This window comes from Zymoseptoria tritici, chromosome 5 (assembly GCF_000219625.1).
Source record: "Zymoseptoria tritici IPO323 chromosome 5, whole genome shotgun sequence".
Taxonomy (NCBI): Eukaryota; Fungi; Ascomycota; class Dothideomycetes; order Mycosphaerellales; family Mycosphaerellaceae; genus Zymoseptoria; species Zymoseptoria tritici.
In genome coordinates this window covers 2,364,953-2,379,809 of record NC_018214.1, presented here as the reverse complement: position 1 = coordinate 2,379,809, position 14,857 = coordinate 2,364,953, and the positions used below count along the sequence as shown (strand labels likewise).

The 14,857-nt window shown below is 49.5% G+C and overlaps 3 protein-coding genes across 3 annotated transcripts; 2 read left to right on the top strand and 1 right to left on the bottom strand.

Annotated features, from left to right (window-relative positions):
• Positions 1–4,039: 4,039 nt before the first annotated feature.
• Positions 4,040–6,242, top strand: MYCGRDRAFT_86257 (uncharacterized protein; the record flags this gene model as incomplete). The annotated part of the gene is made up of 2 exons (XM_003852417.1): positions 4,040–6,085; positions 6,153–6,242. 2 exons carry the CDS (start codon positions 4,040–4,042, stop codon positions 6,240–6,242), a joined length of 2,136 nt encoding a protein of 711 aa, XP_003852465.1.
• A 435-nt stretch (positions 6,243–6,677) lies between these two features.
• PAFE2401 (Paf1p complex subunit) lies at positions 6,678–7,931 on the top strand (the record flags this gene model as incomplete). The annotated part of the gene is made up of 1 exon (XM_003852418.1): positions 6,678–7,931. A coding segment is annotated over one exon (1,254 nt), but the record flags the coding sequence as incomplete, so codon positions are not given.
• Positions 7,932–12,083: 4,152 nt separating this feature from the next.
• Positions 12,084–12,407, bottom strand: MYCGRDRAFT_19276 (uncharacterized protein; the record flags this gene model as incomplete). Its single annotated transcript, XM_003852300.1, has 1 exon — positions 12,084–12,407. A coding segment is annotated over one exon (324 nt), but the record flags the coding sequence as incomplete, so codon positions are not given.
• Between the last annotated feature and the right edge of the window lie 2,450 nt (positions 12,408–14,857).

Genomic DNA, 14,857 nt, shown 5'->3' with positions numbered 1-14,857 from the left:
AGCTATATAGAGGGCACCCTAAGTATATCTATAACCCTACTAACCTCGTTTCTTAATCTTCTTTCTCTATCCTTTATTAACCTCCTTCCTCTTCTACCTTCCCCTTCTACCTTCCTTATATTATCTACTACATTATCTACTATACTATCTATTATATTATCCGCTATCGTCCGCTTACGTTAAGTAGGCTACTATTTATAACCGCGCTACCTTATTAGAAGTAGCTATTATAAGCTTATAACTTCCTAATATTTACCGCGATCTATAGTCTAAAGACTAACGAGACTATAGTACTATCGAAATGTTAGAGACTCCGGGAAAACGCGCGAAGATTATCCGCGACGGTCTCTAGCGCCTAGCGAGCTAGGGTAATACGCTAGCCGGAATACGCTAGAATAAGTACGAGGCTATTATAAAGTAGCTATAGAAGAATTAGTTCGGCTATAAGTAAGTCGAGTATACGAAGGAGAGTATCATAGAGTTTATTAAAGGGCTTTACTAGGTTCTATTATAGGAGGATAGAGCGGCGGTATAAAAATATAAAGAGTTTATCCTATCGACTTATATAAATAGTCGCCCTTATAGCGAACTAGAGTCTATCCTAGATTCTTTAGTAAGGTAGGCGAGGCTTATTAGCTAGTAGGAAATTAAGAACCGTCTACGTAGTACTATAGACGTTAACCTATAGGGAAGCGCTACGAAGCTTAGCGCTATTCTAGCTAGCTTTATAAAGGGTATAAATAAAATAGGCGAGCTAGACGACGAGGAAGGTCGACGTAGCTATATATAATACGGACTATCTTTAGACGTAAAAGGCCTAGTTAATAGCTACTTTACGTTTCCTACGCTAGACGGTAAAACTCTCCTCTTCGGCGGCGCCTATACGAACTACCTACTTAATAGTAGTTACTACTTATATAGTATTAGTATAGTCCCGGTAAAGAAGCGCGTATCGCGTATAAGTAAAGGTAGTAAGCGAGAAGAGCCTTAGCCGTTGTTACTACTAAATAGAGTTACCTAGTAAGTACGTATTAGCGAGATCTTCGACGATAGTACTAGTATCCTAGACTCCGTTACCTATCCTACCTTAGACAACTCTATCCGGGTAACTAACTATATAGTAGGTATACTAAACGTTCCCTTTACTTTTAGCCGGAACGACGATACTACTATATATATTAGACGGATTAAGAGTATATTAAAGGACGGAGTAGAGGAGTATCGATCGATACTACGTAACTAAGAGCTCCGGAACTTATCTAAGTCCGATACTAGAGATACTTAGTCGATAGGATTAGGTATTTCGAGGCTAAGAGTAAAGCCTACGAGTCTAAAGAAGAAGACGCCTCGAAGGATAACTAGTAGGATAGAAGAGGAGCTAGAGGAACTAAGGAGGGAGCCTAAAGACTTCGCGCGTAATTAGCGCCGCGTTACCCGCTCGTAGAGTAATAGCTAGTAGCCCTAGGCGGACGAGATAGAGGTAGACGATTAGCTAGTAAGCCGCCGACGTCGTCGCCGTACTACTACGACTTCCTAACTATCGCTAGAGTTTATATAGGAGGACTCGGATAAGGATACTAAGGGGATCTAGACGTCTAGCCGTCCCCCCTTTAAGGACGGTAGGATAGCTAGTTCGAAGGTAGATAAGACACCTAGTAAGAAGATAAAGGGTAGTATTTTCTCGGATATAGACTTAGGCTTAGGTTTTAGCCTAGATCCTAGTATAGAACCGGAACCCCGGACTAGAGTAATAGGGATATTCGATAGGTTCCGTAGCCGTAGTAGCCGCTTAGGTACGCTGTTAAGTATAGTAAAGCCTCGTACGGCGGAGCTACTAGTTCGTCGAGTATATAAGCCTCGGGATTAGAATACGTATATAAAGGATTTCGGTAAGGACGATACGACCTAGGACCTTACTAATACGTCTACTAAGGTAGGAAAGTAGAAGCGCCGCGAGTCTAGCTAGGGCGGTCGCTACCGCGAACGCTAAGAAACGGAGCGATAGGTACGGATAATAGAAGGGTACTATAGAGTATACGGATATATTAACTTATATTTTAGTGCTTTTATTATATTTACTAGTATCGCGCTACGACTATAGTAGAGTAGCATCGACCTTAGCCCGTCGTTAGGATAGCCCTACGGGTAGAGCGATTACTAAGCGAGTATTAGATTTTACGCATCGCGACTCTTATATAAGATAGGAGTATAGACGAGACATAACGCGGACGGCGGTAGACTATAAGTCCTAATATCGCTATCTAATTCTACCTATCGATAGGATAGCCCTATAGGTTAAAAGTATACTTATAGTTAAGTCCTTTTTAATATAACCCTAGTACCTTTATAACCCGAACCGTCTTATTTACCAGTGCTCTAGTAAACGTAAGGTTCCCTTTCCTTAAAAGTACGATCTTATTACTATATAATAATAGAGTTCGCTATAAGATTATAGAATACGCGAGGCGATTACTATTCTTATAGTACTTTAGTATAACTATTTATTAGATAAAGGCCGGTAACGTAGATAAGTCGATAGCTACGTACGAATAGTAATTAGTAGCTAATAGAATTTACTAACGAGATACTAACGTTACGCCGCGTAACTAGGCGACCGAATAGTATATAAAACAACCTCGTAAGGGCCCCTAAGACTTCGCTCGAACACTAATATTAATAACTATTAAGCGAGACTAGTAAGTATACCTTAGCTACCTAGCTAAACATCCGAACTATACTAACATTCGCTAGATACTATATACTTCTCCTTAGACGACTAGTTAGTCTATCGTAGTATTAACCGCTACCCGAAGTAAGGTCTACGAAAGTTACGCGCCTTCCGGAACTACTTAGAAGAAGAGCGCTAGGCGTAGCGGTAGGACGAGCGCTAGCCGTAGCGGTAGGGCGAGCGTATAGCGTAAGAATAAGACTTCGAATCCGTATACGGTCTTCTAGTACGGCGCCTATCCGACAACTACGATTAGTCGCGATATAGAGGCTTAGGATACTATATAGGAAGCTCCGACTACTACTATATAGATAAGATATAAGAGTTACGTTTAGGATAGCGTATAGAGGAGGGGCTAGGGATAAGGCTAGATAATAGACGTAATACTAGAGATACTAGGCGGACGACCTGGAATCTATATCCTACTTAAGTTAATAACCTATTTATAATACGGCTAGCGCCTCGTAGTATAGCGCCGTCGACTCCTCGTAATATAGGATAGCATCCCCGTATTAAGACTATAGTAACTTAGTCGAGTATACGTAGTCGCTCTAGCCGACGACTAAGAACTTATTAACCGCTATTAACGAAGTAGAACCTAGCGGATTAGTAGAGTAGGGTAGTAGCGATTAAAGCTAAAGAGGAACGCGCGCGCTAGCGTCTTACTATAGCGAACAAATAATATCGTACTAGTAACGGATATAGGGGAGTAATAGATATAGGTATAGTAATTTTAAGCTTTTAGTATAGGAATCTAGCTATAATACTAGTTAGAAACTAATACCCCTACTACGTACGATAGCGATAGAATTATAGTAAAATTTTTATAGTAGTATAATTAGATCGATATATAGCTTCTTATATATACCTTAATTATATAATAAAAGTAGTTTTAAATTTTCGATGTCGCGGCGCTATATAACATTACCTAAAAACGCTGCTGGGCCCTCAGACCCTCTTAGGCGAGGCGCTCGAAGAGGTTAGTGCTCGCCAAGAGGGTCTGTGCTTCTGAGACTAGTGTATTACAACATCTGCGGCAAGAAAAACTCAAGCTAGACCTCTTAGCGCTACCCCATACCCCAGTCCGACGTCACGCCGCGAAGCTCAACTGTTTGTTGCCTTACCAAGACCTCCAAGACAACGCCAACACCGAACTCACCTCACCTTCGATCATACCACGCCCTCCTCCAAGCCCAACGCTTATCGAACCACGTGTGCATGTCCTTCGATTGCTTGTTGTCATCACCATCCTCATCGCATATAAGACCCGCCGACCAAAACCTCCCACTCGCCAGCACCATGGGCGACGTCATGGCTCGCAAGGACCTCAAGTCGCTGGTACCTCAACCGAGACTCTACAAGAAGCCGCCGTTCACCATCGAAGTGCCCGGTCTCGAAAAGGTCGAGGGCGAGACCATTCCGCGACGAAATGTCAAAGCCAAGGACGGCTTGTTCGAGACACCAGACCCAGAGGTCAAGACTGTACACGATATCCTACGACGATCTAGCCGCAAGTTTGGCAATGCAAAGGCGCTCGGAAAGCGCAAGCTCGTCCAACTGCATGTCGAGAACAAGAAGGTGAAAAAGACGATCGACGGCAAGGAACAAGAGGTGGACAAAAAATGGACATACTACGAGCTTTCCCCCTACGAGTACATGTCGTTCAGCGAGTTCGAGGCAATGGCGCTGAGCATCGGTCGCGGCTTCCGCTCCTTGGGCATGAAGGCTGAGGACCGCGTGCACCTGTTCGCTGCGACTCACCCTTACTGGCTTGCAGTCGCTCATGGTGCTTTGAGCCAGAGTATGCCCATCGTCACTGCTTACGACACTCTCGGCGAGGAGGGTCTGAAGCACTCGCTACTTCAGACCAAGGCGAAGGCCATCTTCCTCGATCCCCACCTCCTAGCGACGCTCATCAAGCCGCTCCAGGAGGCCAAGGACATCCAACACGTTGTCTACAACGACGACAAATCGCCCACAGCAGTGAGCGATGAGTCAACCATCCAGGCAGACATCAAGAAGCTCAAGGAAGCTCATTCACACCTCACGGTGCTCAGCTTCAGTGAATTCATCAAGAAGGGAGAGGAGAACAAAGTCGATACCGTGCCACCAAAGCCCGAAGATCTCGCTTGCATCATGTACACATCCGGCTCTACCGGTACACCCAAGGGCGTACTTCTCACGCACAAGAACGTTATTGCTGCCATCGCTGGCGTCGATGTTGTGGTCGGCCCATACCTTGGCCCTGGCGATGGTCTCCTCACATATCTCCCACTGGCTCATATCCTGGAGTTCATGTTCGAGAATGCGTGCTTGTTCTGGGGTGGCACCATGGGATACGGCAATCCGAAGACAATTTCCGACAATTCCATGCGCAACTGCAAGGGCGACATTGCTGAGTTCAAACCCACCATCTTGGTTGGCGTTCCTGCAGTCTGGGAGACTGTCAAGAAGGGCGTTCAGGCCAAGGTGGCGCAACTGAATCCCATTTCACGAAACTTGTTCTGGGGTGCGATGTCAGCCAAGGGCTTCCTGATGCACAACTCTGGCTACGTGCCTGGGTCTGCAGCTGGTGCAAGCATCATGGACAATGTTGTTTTCAAAAAGGTTGCAGCGGCGACAGGCGGTCGACTGCGCATATGCCTGAATGGCGGTGGACCCGTCGCTCAAGACACGCAGAGATTCGTCTCCATGTGCATTGCACCCATGATTTCAGGATACGGTTTGACTGAGACCGCCGCCATGGGTGCAATTACGGATCCACTCGCGTATACTGACGGCGCGCTTGGTGAGATTCCTGGCTCGGTCGAGGTCAAGCTTGTGGACTTTGCGGATGCTGGATACTACTCCACGAACAGCCCTCCGCAGGGAGAAATCTGGATCCGTGGAGCCCCAGTCACAAGCGGATACCTGGATTTGCCCAAGGAGACCGAGGAATCCTTCACCTCCGATGGCTGGTTCAAGACCGGTGACATTGGAGAATGGAACAGCTACGGCGAGCTCAAGGTCATCGACCGCAAGAAGAATTTGGTCAAGACTCTCAACGGCGAGTACATCGCACTGGAGAAGCTCGAGTCGGTCTATCGCGCCACGACTGTCGTTGGCAACATCTGTGTCTATGCAGCTCAGGATCAAAACAAACCGATTGCCATTATCGTACCTGCTGAACCTGCCCTCAAGTCGTTGGCCAAGGAGAACGGCATTGACGGGCACGGACTTGGAGATCTCTGCCACAACCGCAAGATGAACGACGCCGTACTGAAGGAGATGCAAGCCACCGGCAAGAAGAGCGGCCTCTCGCCGTTTGAGATCATTGAAGGTGTGGTGCTTGTTGATGACGAGTGGACCCCTGAGAGTGTAAGTCCAACCGCAATATTTTCCCACGCATCTTAATACAAGATGAATCGCTGACATTACCACAAAGGGACTTATTACTTCCGCCCAGAAGCTGCAGCGAAAAGCCATCACCGAGAAATACAAGGACGGCATCAACAAGGCCTACGGAAAGAAGTAAAAGACAGACACGAAAAGAGATCAGAGACCAAGTCTTAGCTTTAGCAGACACGAGAACGGTACGATTGCGATGTAAGCGAGCGACGAGCGATGTTTGCTTCGTTGTCAATTGGAGTCGCTTTGAGTTGATTTTGTAGCGGAAGGAGACATACGGGTCGATGCGAGTCGAGGGATGGGGAGAGCTTTATACCGATTGCTTTTAGCTGTGTTCAACTACGCTGTTTTCCTTTGGTATCGAAAGCCCTGCACGACTCATTCAAAGAGCCATCATTAGAACTACTTCTGACATGTGAACCTTTTGATGCCAAGAGCCCGCTACACCTTCCTCACCCAGCGCGTCTCGCATCAACCTTACTTCGTCTCGTGCACAACGACCAGCACTTCCAACCTACCACCATTGACAGCGACCATGACGACGGCACCCGACCAAGCGCCCGATGCGCTGGCCTTACTACGACAAGGAATCGCGAACAACTCTCTGCCCATACCCACGACCGACACAGACCCATCATCACAGGCCGACTCGAATGTCTCGCTCGCAAAAGCTTCATACCTTCTATTCAACTACAGCTCCCAAGAAGATGGCCCGCAACACACCGCAATCCCTCTCAACCAACAAACGCGATTCGTCTCCGAAAGCTCCGGCAAGCGCGCGCTCGACCTCCGATCCGTCTACTTCTGCTGGCTCAACAAAGATGCCAGCGTGCCCGACTACGTCAATGCCACCGCGCAGCTCAACACCGAGCTACAGCAGACCGGGAACAACGAGTCAATAACCAGCTTACCCTTCCTCGAGCGTATCGACCTCAACAATTGGCTATCAGGCGAAGTCGCAGAGCACGAGAGCGAATTTATCAAGAGCCTGGACGCGAAGGAAGCGAGTAGAGATGCGGCTCTTGCAGCCAAGGTAGCGCAAGGTGGTGAGGACGTGGAGATGCGCGATGCAGGACTCGCGGACGACGTCAAGCGAAGAGAAGAAGAGGACCGACTACGAGAGATCTACGCGGCGGAGCGCAAGATGGGCGACCACAACACCGTCCTTCGAGGCGTCAAGATCCAAGACTTCAGCGGCATGCGAAAGTACAGCGCTCTCTTCCTAGGCAAGAGCAAACCCGGCGCGCCAGCCCCCGGTTCGGCTCCAGCACTCAACAATAATCCCGCCCTCCGACCTCCGATCAAGCCATCTAATCCGAACCGCCGTCTCGAACCGATCATCCTGCTATCATCCTCCTTCTCTTCCCTCCTCCGCATGCCGAACATCAAATCCTTCCTCAACGACGGCGTCTACGCTCCCCTCGAACAATCTACCGAATCGCCCTCTATCCTGCACATCACTCGCAACCTCCGCACAATTCACCCCGGCCATGCAACGCGTTTCATCCTCGTGGACGATCCGTCAAATTTCCGACCAGACTACTGGTCTCGTGTGGTAGCAGTCTTCACAACGGGTCAGACATGGCAGTTCAAGGGTTACAAGTGGACGAATCCCGCGGAACTGTTCTCGCATGCGCTGGGTGTATATGTGGGATGGAAGGGCGAGGTGGTTCCGGACACGGTCAAGGGATGGGGCAGGCAGGTGTTGAGTGTGCAGATTGACAAGGGACAGAATAGATGGAGAGATCGCGAGGTGGTGGAGGATATTTGGAGTCAGATTGAAGGCAGGATGAGAGCGATGGGCTGGGGAAAGGATGGGAGGTGATGAGGATTGAACGAAAAGTCTGACTTGGTTCTGTGTTTGTATGCGTTCGAGCGGGTGGGCGTTGATAGGTTTGGGACGACGGTGGCATTCGTCGCAGGATGATGATACAACAGTATGAAGACCTAGTGTGTCAAAAGGACGACCATTGACATATCCAATGGCGACTCAGCATGCTTTTGATTCGCGCATCACCAACTCCGAAAACGACGTTCCTATTGAGGTGCAAGCAAACGATCACGCAGCTTTGAACGCTCCAAACTATCCTAGGAACCACGGACACATCATCTACTCCGCCGCATCCTAACGCGCCGTCGCCGCAGCCTGTTCGAGCCACAAGCATCCTTCACCCGCGTCCGACCTCGACCGACCTCGATCGTTTGCCTCTCCGTGCCGGCAGCCGCTGTAGCAGCTCGTATCGCCCGCAGCTCAGCCGACGAAGCAGGTGACGGTCCAGCTCCATCACTGCCCATGCTGGCCGTTCGCGCCTTGACATCATTTGTTGCCCTATTGTCCAACGATTTCTCCAACGCCGCCGCCAGGCTCAGCGCTCTGGCTCTCAAATGTTCCGAGGTTCTCTCGAGACCCACGGTCGTCAAACTCGATGCTCTCACTTTCGCCTCCTCCCTGGTATCGAACACAATCTCCATGCGATGTCCGCCCGTGAACGCCGTCGCACTGCTGACATTTCTGCTCAATGTTCGCCTGGCAAGCGGCCGCACTGCGACACGAGTCTTGTCTCTCTTGTAGCGTCCGTGCTGTGGGCAAATGGCCTTACCGCCGGATTTGTGTTTGGGGTGGAGTGGGCAGAGAGGAGAGCTCGGTAGATGATCAGGCACGTCCTGCTCGAAGCCAAGCACGAGCTCGTCGTCTTCTTGACCATCGCCCTCCTCGTTGAGACCTTCATCGATGATCGCGCGGATATGCTGTTGTGCGGCACGTTTGCTATCGTGATAGCGCTGGCTGAAAGGCGTCTGTTCGAAGTGTGTGACTTTGAGGTCATCGGCGCTGAACCTCCGATCTGGAGGAACGTTTGTGGGCTGTATGCCACCCCGGGAGGGGGACTTGCTCCTCGGCTGCGGCTCTTCACTTTCAGTCGAGCGCATCTGTTGGCTGTGCCTCGAAGATCTGCGCCGTAGTCTGCGTCCGCCCGCGATCGACACTCGTATGCTCTCCATCGACATCTTGGGTATGACGGTGGACAGCCTGGCAGTCAAGGATTCGCGTCGCTCGGATCCGTGCTCGTACGCTTGCACTCTATGAAGAAGCTGCTCCGCTGATGATACTTTTCGTAAATCTGCGAACAAGTTGCTGAGGACGACGCTTGATCTCTTTCGTATGGCACTCAATCGAGTTTTGGGTCCAGGCGATTCGGCGCGAACAGGATCGGCGAACTTTAGCGAACTTCTCCTACCACCAGACAGCATGGCAGTCTTTGTTCCTCGAGACCTGATTCCGAGCTGCGTATCGATAGTCGTGCTCCTCGGTAGCGTGTCCACAGACCTGAGTTCACCCCGGAGACTCTCTTGTGTAGGTCTGTGGCGAGCCCGGGGCCGACCTATTGGCGTCGCGGTTGGAGACAAGTGCTCAGAAGAGGATCTGTGTTGATGACGAGGCCTAATGCGATGAGGCGACGACGGTGATGCCTCCTCTGAGCCGCTTTGCACTGGCGTCGCAAGTCCCGAAGGCGACAGTGTACTGTCGCTCTGTTGGTGACGCACTCGAGGGCGAGAGAAGTACGACTGCATTTGCATCTCCGGTACCACACTGGAAAGTCTCCTTTTACTGGCGCCGTCCTCAAATGTACTGAGGGTAATACCAGGCATTGCTGCTGTGGTCACTGGGGCTGCTGTCGAGGCTTTCGGAATGTTTAGAATCTCCTCAGCCTTCTTGGCTGCCTCAAGATCTTCTTCGAAAACCCTGTCATTGAACGCAGTCTTCCGAAAGAACGAAAACATGCTGCTCCGTTTCCGTCGATCTGATGTTAGACGTGGCCGCTCAGGTCTTACGGGAGTCTTGTCTCCATCTCCTGTTAGAAGGACCGGAGCTGTCATGTCAATGGTTGACAGCGGAGGATCTGCTTCTGACCACGGCTTCTCCTTGACAATCTCGCGTCGTTCAAGGATCGGTTGTGGGGTCCGCAATGGGATGAAATCGCGGCTTGGAACGGCCTCGACATGAAATGTTTGAAAATAGGAGTCCCCATGGTGGGGAAGCGTGGTCTCTCTCGGTTCCTCCTCCGGCGGTGTTACGGAATGGTAGTGTCTCTTGCCCTTAGGTCGGCCGTGAGACAAGGAGGGCTTGCGAGACGGTTGTGCTACTGAGAGGTCCGGAGTGTGCGGCTCGCTGACGAGCGGACTCTCAAAACGCAGCTGTCGGGTGGGCAGCTCGAGTGGCAGTGGAAAAGTGGGGCTGGAGACCATAGGAAGGATGCTTCGAGGGACGCTGGCACGAGAGGAAAGAGGTCGCCCGATATCTCGCCAAGCCTTCATTTCCGCAGGCTGTAATTCAAGCTGAGGTCTGCGCTGAATTAGAGGCGGAACGGCGAGGGTGTGGGTCTTTCGAAGCGGCTTTTTGATAAATGAGTCTTGTCGTTCCGGTACTGCAAGCGCGACAGCGGTAGTCGATACTGTCACCTCTGGCATACCCGTTGTGGTTGCTTCTACGACGGAGGTATCCGCCACAACTCTCGCCTTTGAAGATGAAGGCGATCTTTTGATATCGTGGGGAAGCTTGAGAATGGATGCTTTCTGTATCGTGTGCTGTGAAGGTCTGCTTTTCTTGTGCAACAGTCTCATATCTGGCCGACCACGACGGAGCTCGTAGGCGAGAGTGCTGGCGTCTGAGCTTTGGGTCGAGGTGGTGCAGAAAGTGTCAGTCGAAGCCACGGAACTGACAGATCCGGGTGTCTGCGTCGGTGAGTCGGCAAAGGGAGATTGGTCGGTCGTCGAGGGCGCGGATAAAGAGAGTCTGAATGGCAAGGTAGGGCTTGGCGAGAGAACGTTTCGCAATTGCGCAGTTGCCGTCGCTTTCTGCTCGACTCGGTACTGCTTCACAGAATCGGGCGTGGTGGGCTCTAGAAAGTCGGCATCGGTGCAAGAACGCCTCCCCAAGAGCTGTGATGGTACTGCCTCGGAGGTGGACGTCCGTGGTGACGAGACTGACGCTCGCGATCCAGCTCTCGATCCTAAGAGTGCTGTCGTCTCGACCTCACCGGGCTGAGCTCGAGATCGTCGTCGCGATCCCGCCGGTGACGGCTCTCGTGATGACGGGACGTTCTCCTGGACGAATGGCGACGATCGTGGCGATGCGGTGTCCGGGAAGTACGAGGAGGGGAATGGGAACGATGTCGCACCCTCGGATGATGGTTGTATTCCTCCTCCTCTCGCTGACGCTGCTCCAAGTCCTTCACTTTCTGTTCCTTCTTGTGCCTCTCCTTTGCGCTGTAGTTCTTGAAGCATGCCTGCGGGTAAAGACTGCAGAATCCTGCAGTGAGCAGAGACGTGAGGAGGAAGATAGGTCGATGGTAGCTCCTCTTTTCGTTGAGTTTGTTGTAGTACTTGTCCATTTTCTGGTGGCGGATATGAACGGGATCTCAGGGATGCGCGGTTGAGGAAACCATCAATGGCTGAGTGAAAATGATGATGGCGGAAACCTTTGCAGGTGCAGTGACAGCTCCGCGGGTGGATGGGGCCAAAGTGTCGCCTCTCTTTGACGATGTCGTAGGGTGCGTTAGGATGTTTGAGGTTTGCTCGGTGGAATTGGCAGCGCAGCAATTGTGCCTTCTTCCGCTTGATCGCGCGGATTCTGGAGGGATGTGAAAAGCGCGCAAGGACAATGTGCAGTGCGAACAGATGATGCGCTGGCAGGTGTGGATCAGGGCGATGGAAGGGAGCAAGTGAGGAACCGAAGAGTGAAGTCGCGCCAGTCTGGCTTTTTCGCGGTCCAGCCCAAAGCGGGAGCAACGAACTGAAGAAGAAGCATCATCGCTGTCACATGCGCAAAACTTTTCGTTCAATTGACGTACTTACAAATAATGGTCTGACAGCTGGGACAAGGACTTGTGATTCTGCCTTAGCATCCAGAAAATGCCTCCATCTCGTTCGTCCATGATCCACGTTCCTCCGGCACGCTTCACAACCACGACCAAGTGGCCTGCACACGACCCATATCAGGCGTAGCCAACTGACGGAAGACGTGCTCCGTGACATCCAGATCCGCCTCTCCACATTTTGCACACCTGTCCACGATTGTCGCATCCACGCTGCAAGGCACTCCATTGTGGACCCGCTCCAGTCGGATCACTTTGCCGCAGAGTGGATTTTGGTTCGGGTTCCCGCCTTGGGCAGCAGACTCGGGATGGGAATCGAAGAGAACAGCGGAAATGGCCACCACGGCCTCGTTGGCGTTGGACTGGACTCCACAAGAGCCTATTGAGGGTTCGAAGAAGGTGATGTCTCCATTCTGGATACCCTCATGCTGTGGTGCGGCGAAGTCGCGTGAGTGGATGCGGAGTTGAATCGTCTGACGAGCCAAGCAGTTACAGGTTGCGATCCTAGATCCGATGGTAAAGACAGCAGTCGAAGCCAACAGAGCATAGGCCAGTCCTTTGACGAACGCTGTGCACTGAGACTGGGAGGACGTCTTCGCGGCGGAGAGTGGTCCCTTCATGGTTTCTGAGTTTCAAGAGGACGCAAGCGATCCGCCCAGTCGAACTAGTGGATCTGACTGTCTTCCGATGGCGACGTTGTCGTCGCGAGATGCGATTCACTTGAGGTGAGCAAAGGCCAGCAGGAGCGTTTGATGGGAGAACATGATGGACATCCTCTTCACTTATACCTGCAAGAGTTTTTCTTCGACTTCGACGCCGTCTTACGTTGAGTACCATGATTGCCCGATGAAGCAATATTAATGGTTGATGAGATGCTGAGGTGAAGTGAAGCCACGGGTGGAGAGAACACGGAGTCGCGCGCAGACCTGACCTGACCCTCGGAAGTCTGACCTCCTCGGCGTAACGCGGCCCGCCGCCAAGCGTTAATAGAATCGCGCACTAGAGCGAGATAGGTTTAGAAACAAGCCCCGCGCCGCGGCTCTACTCTTATTCGTCGCTAACTGTCGCACTACACCTCCCCTATAGCACGTTATTTCTACTATATAATCCTACTTTAAGCGAAATTCGGACTTAATGTTTTTCTAACTTATTTATAATCCGCTCTAAGCGTATTTATAATCGATCTACTCTAAGCGCATTTAATCGATTATATCTCGTTATATTCCCGTTTACTATACCGACGAGTAGATAAATACTCTAACGCGCTCGAAGCCTATTTAGGTCTACGAGGATCCGGATTCGAGCTAATCTACCCGTAGGACTATCTACTACCCTCGTTTCGGTAGTAAGTTAGTCGGAGCGCGCTATAAATCCGCTCTAACGAATACTATAGCTAAATTAACCGCTAATCGACCTTACCTAGGATAGCTAGCTAAAGGTAAAGGAACGACGTACTTTTCGACTTCTTCTTCCGAAAGCTAGATACTATAAAGGCCCTATCGGCGATATCGTATAAGTAACCTAGGGTCTCGATCCTTAGAGAAATAAGAACGACGATAAGGACGAAGAGTAATTAGAATCCGACTCCGATTAGAGCGCGCTTAAAGCGTATTCTAAGCTTTACTATAACGGTCGCTAAGTAGACTCCGATAAAGATAATAAGGAAGAACTAGAGGTAGTTCTTACCGGTAGACTAAATACGTTACGTACTCGGAAGGTCGAATACGTCGTCGCTATTCTATAGTATCCGAAGACCTACCGGAGCGGATTTACCTATATTATCGACTATAATACTAATAAAGTACCTTATAAGCTCGATATAAGTCCGCTTATATAACACTACTATACTAGTATTAATAAGCTATAGGTTTAATATAGTTTCGTATCGAGTAGAATTAAGGGCTCGACTTTAACGTACTCTAAGCTCCTTAGAGGTATCGCCTATAAGAAGACTATACTCCGCTATAACAGTATAAAGTATTATTAATACCTTTACTACGAGCTCGCGAACTTTAATTATACTAAAGTTATAGAATAGTAGTAGAATCGCGTATACGAGAAGCGACTCGACCGCTAGGATTAAGGAGAGCCGGATCTAGCTAAAAGTAATATAGTAAGGTACGAGACCGATACTAACGCCCTCCGAGCTCGCCTTAAACGCCCTCCTAACCCGTTCTAATCGTAATAGGATGTACTTCGTAATCCGCGAGCTATACGATAATAGTACGATCTACGAGTAGTTTTAGGTCGGTCGGTATAAGCTAGTATGCCGCTAGTTCTAGAGCCCTATAAGTACCTTTTAATCGTATTCGAAGTCCGTTCCTAATAGACTTATAGAGCACTATTACGAAGACTAGAGAGTTCTTTATCTACTATAATTCGTATAACTCCTAGCTAAAGGGCCCTATAAAAATAGCCTATTTCTTCTAGAAAGTACATTCTTAGTAGAATATCGAGTATTCGTATATCTCGTAGTTCTTCTCGAGGGATAAGCTATAGCTAATAAGGAATATATAGTACTATAATATCGTATAAGCCGATTCGAGGAGGCCTATATATAGTTCGTATCGCGTTTAAATCCCGCTTATATCGATTTTATAGCGCGCTCCGAATAGAATTATAACTAACTTAGAGCTTGTTCCTATAGCGTTCTCGTACGCTAGTTATAGCGCTAGTATAATAAAATAGAGCGGTTATATTATAATATTCTATAAGATTATACCGATCGATTTTACGAAGATACTATATATTATATAGCTTTCTATCGGCGAGTATATCTACTCTCCCCTACTACCTATACGACCTATATAATCGTACTTAGCCGAACTCTAAAAGCTAATCTAATATACTCTAAACGATACCCTAATAC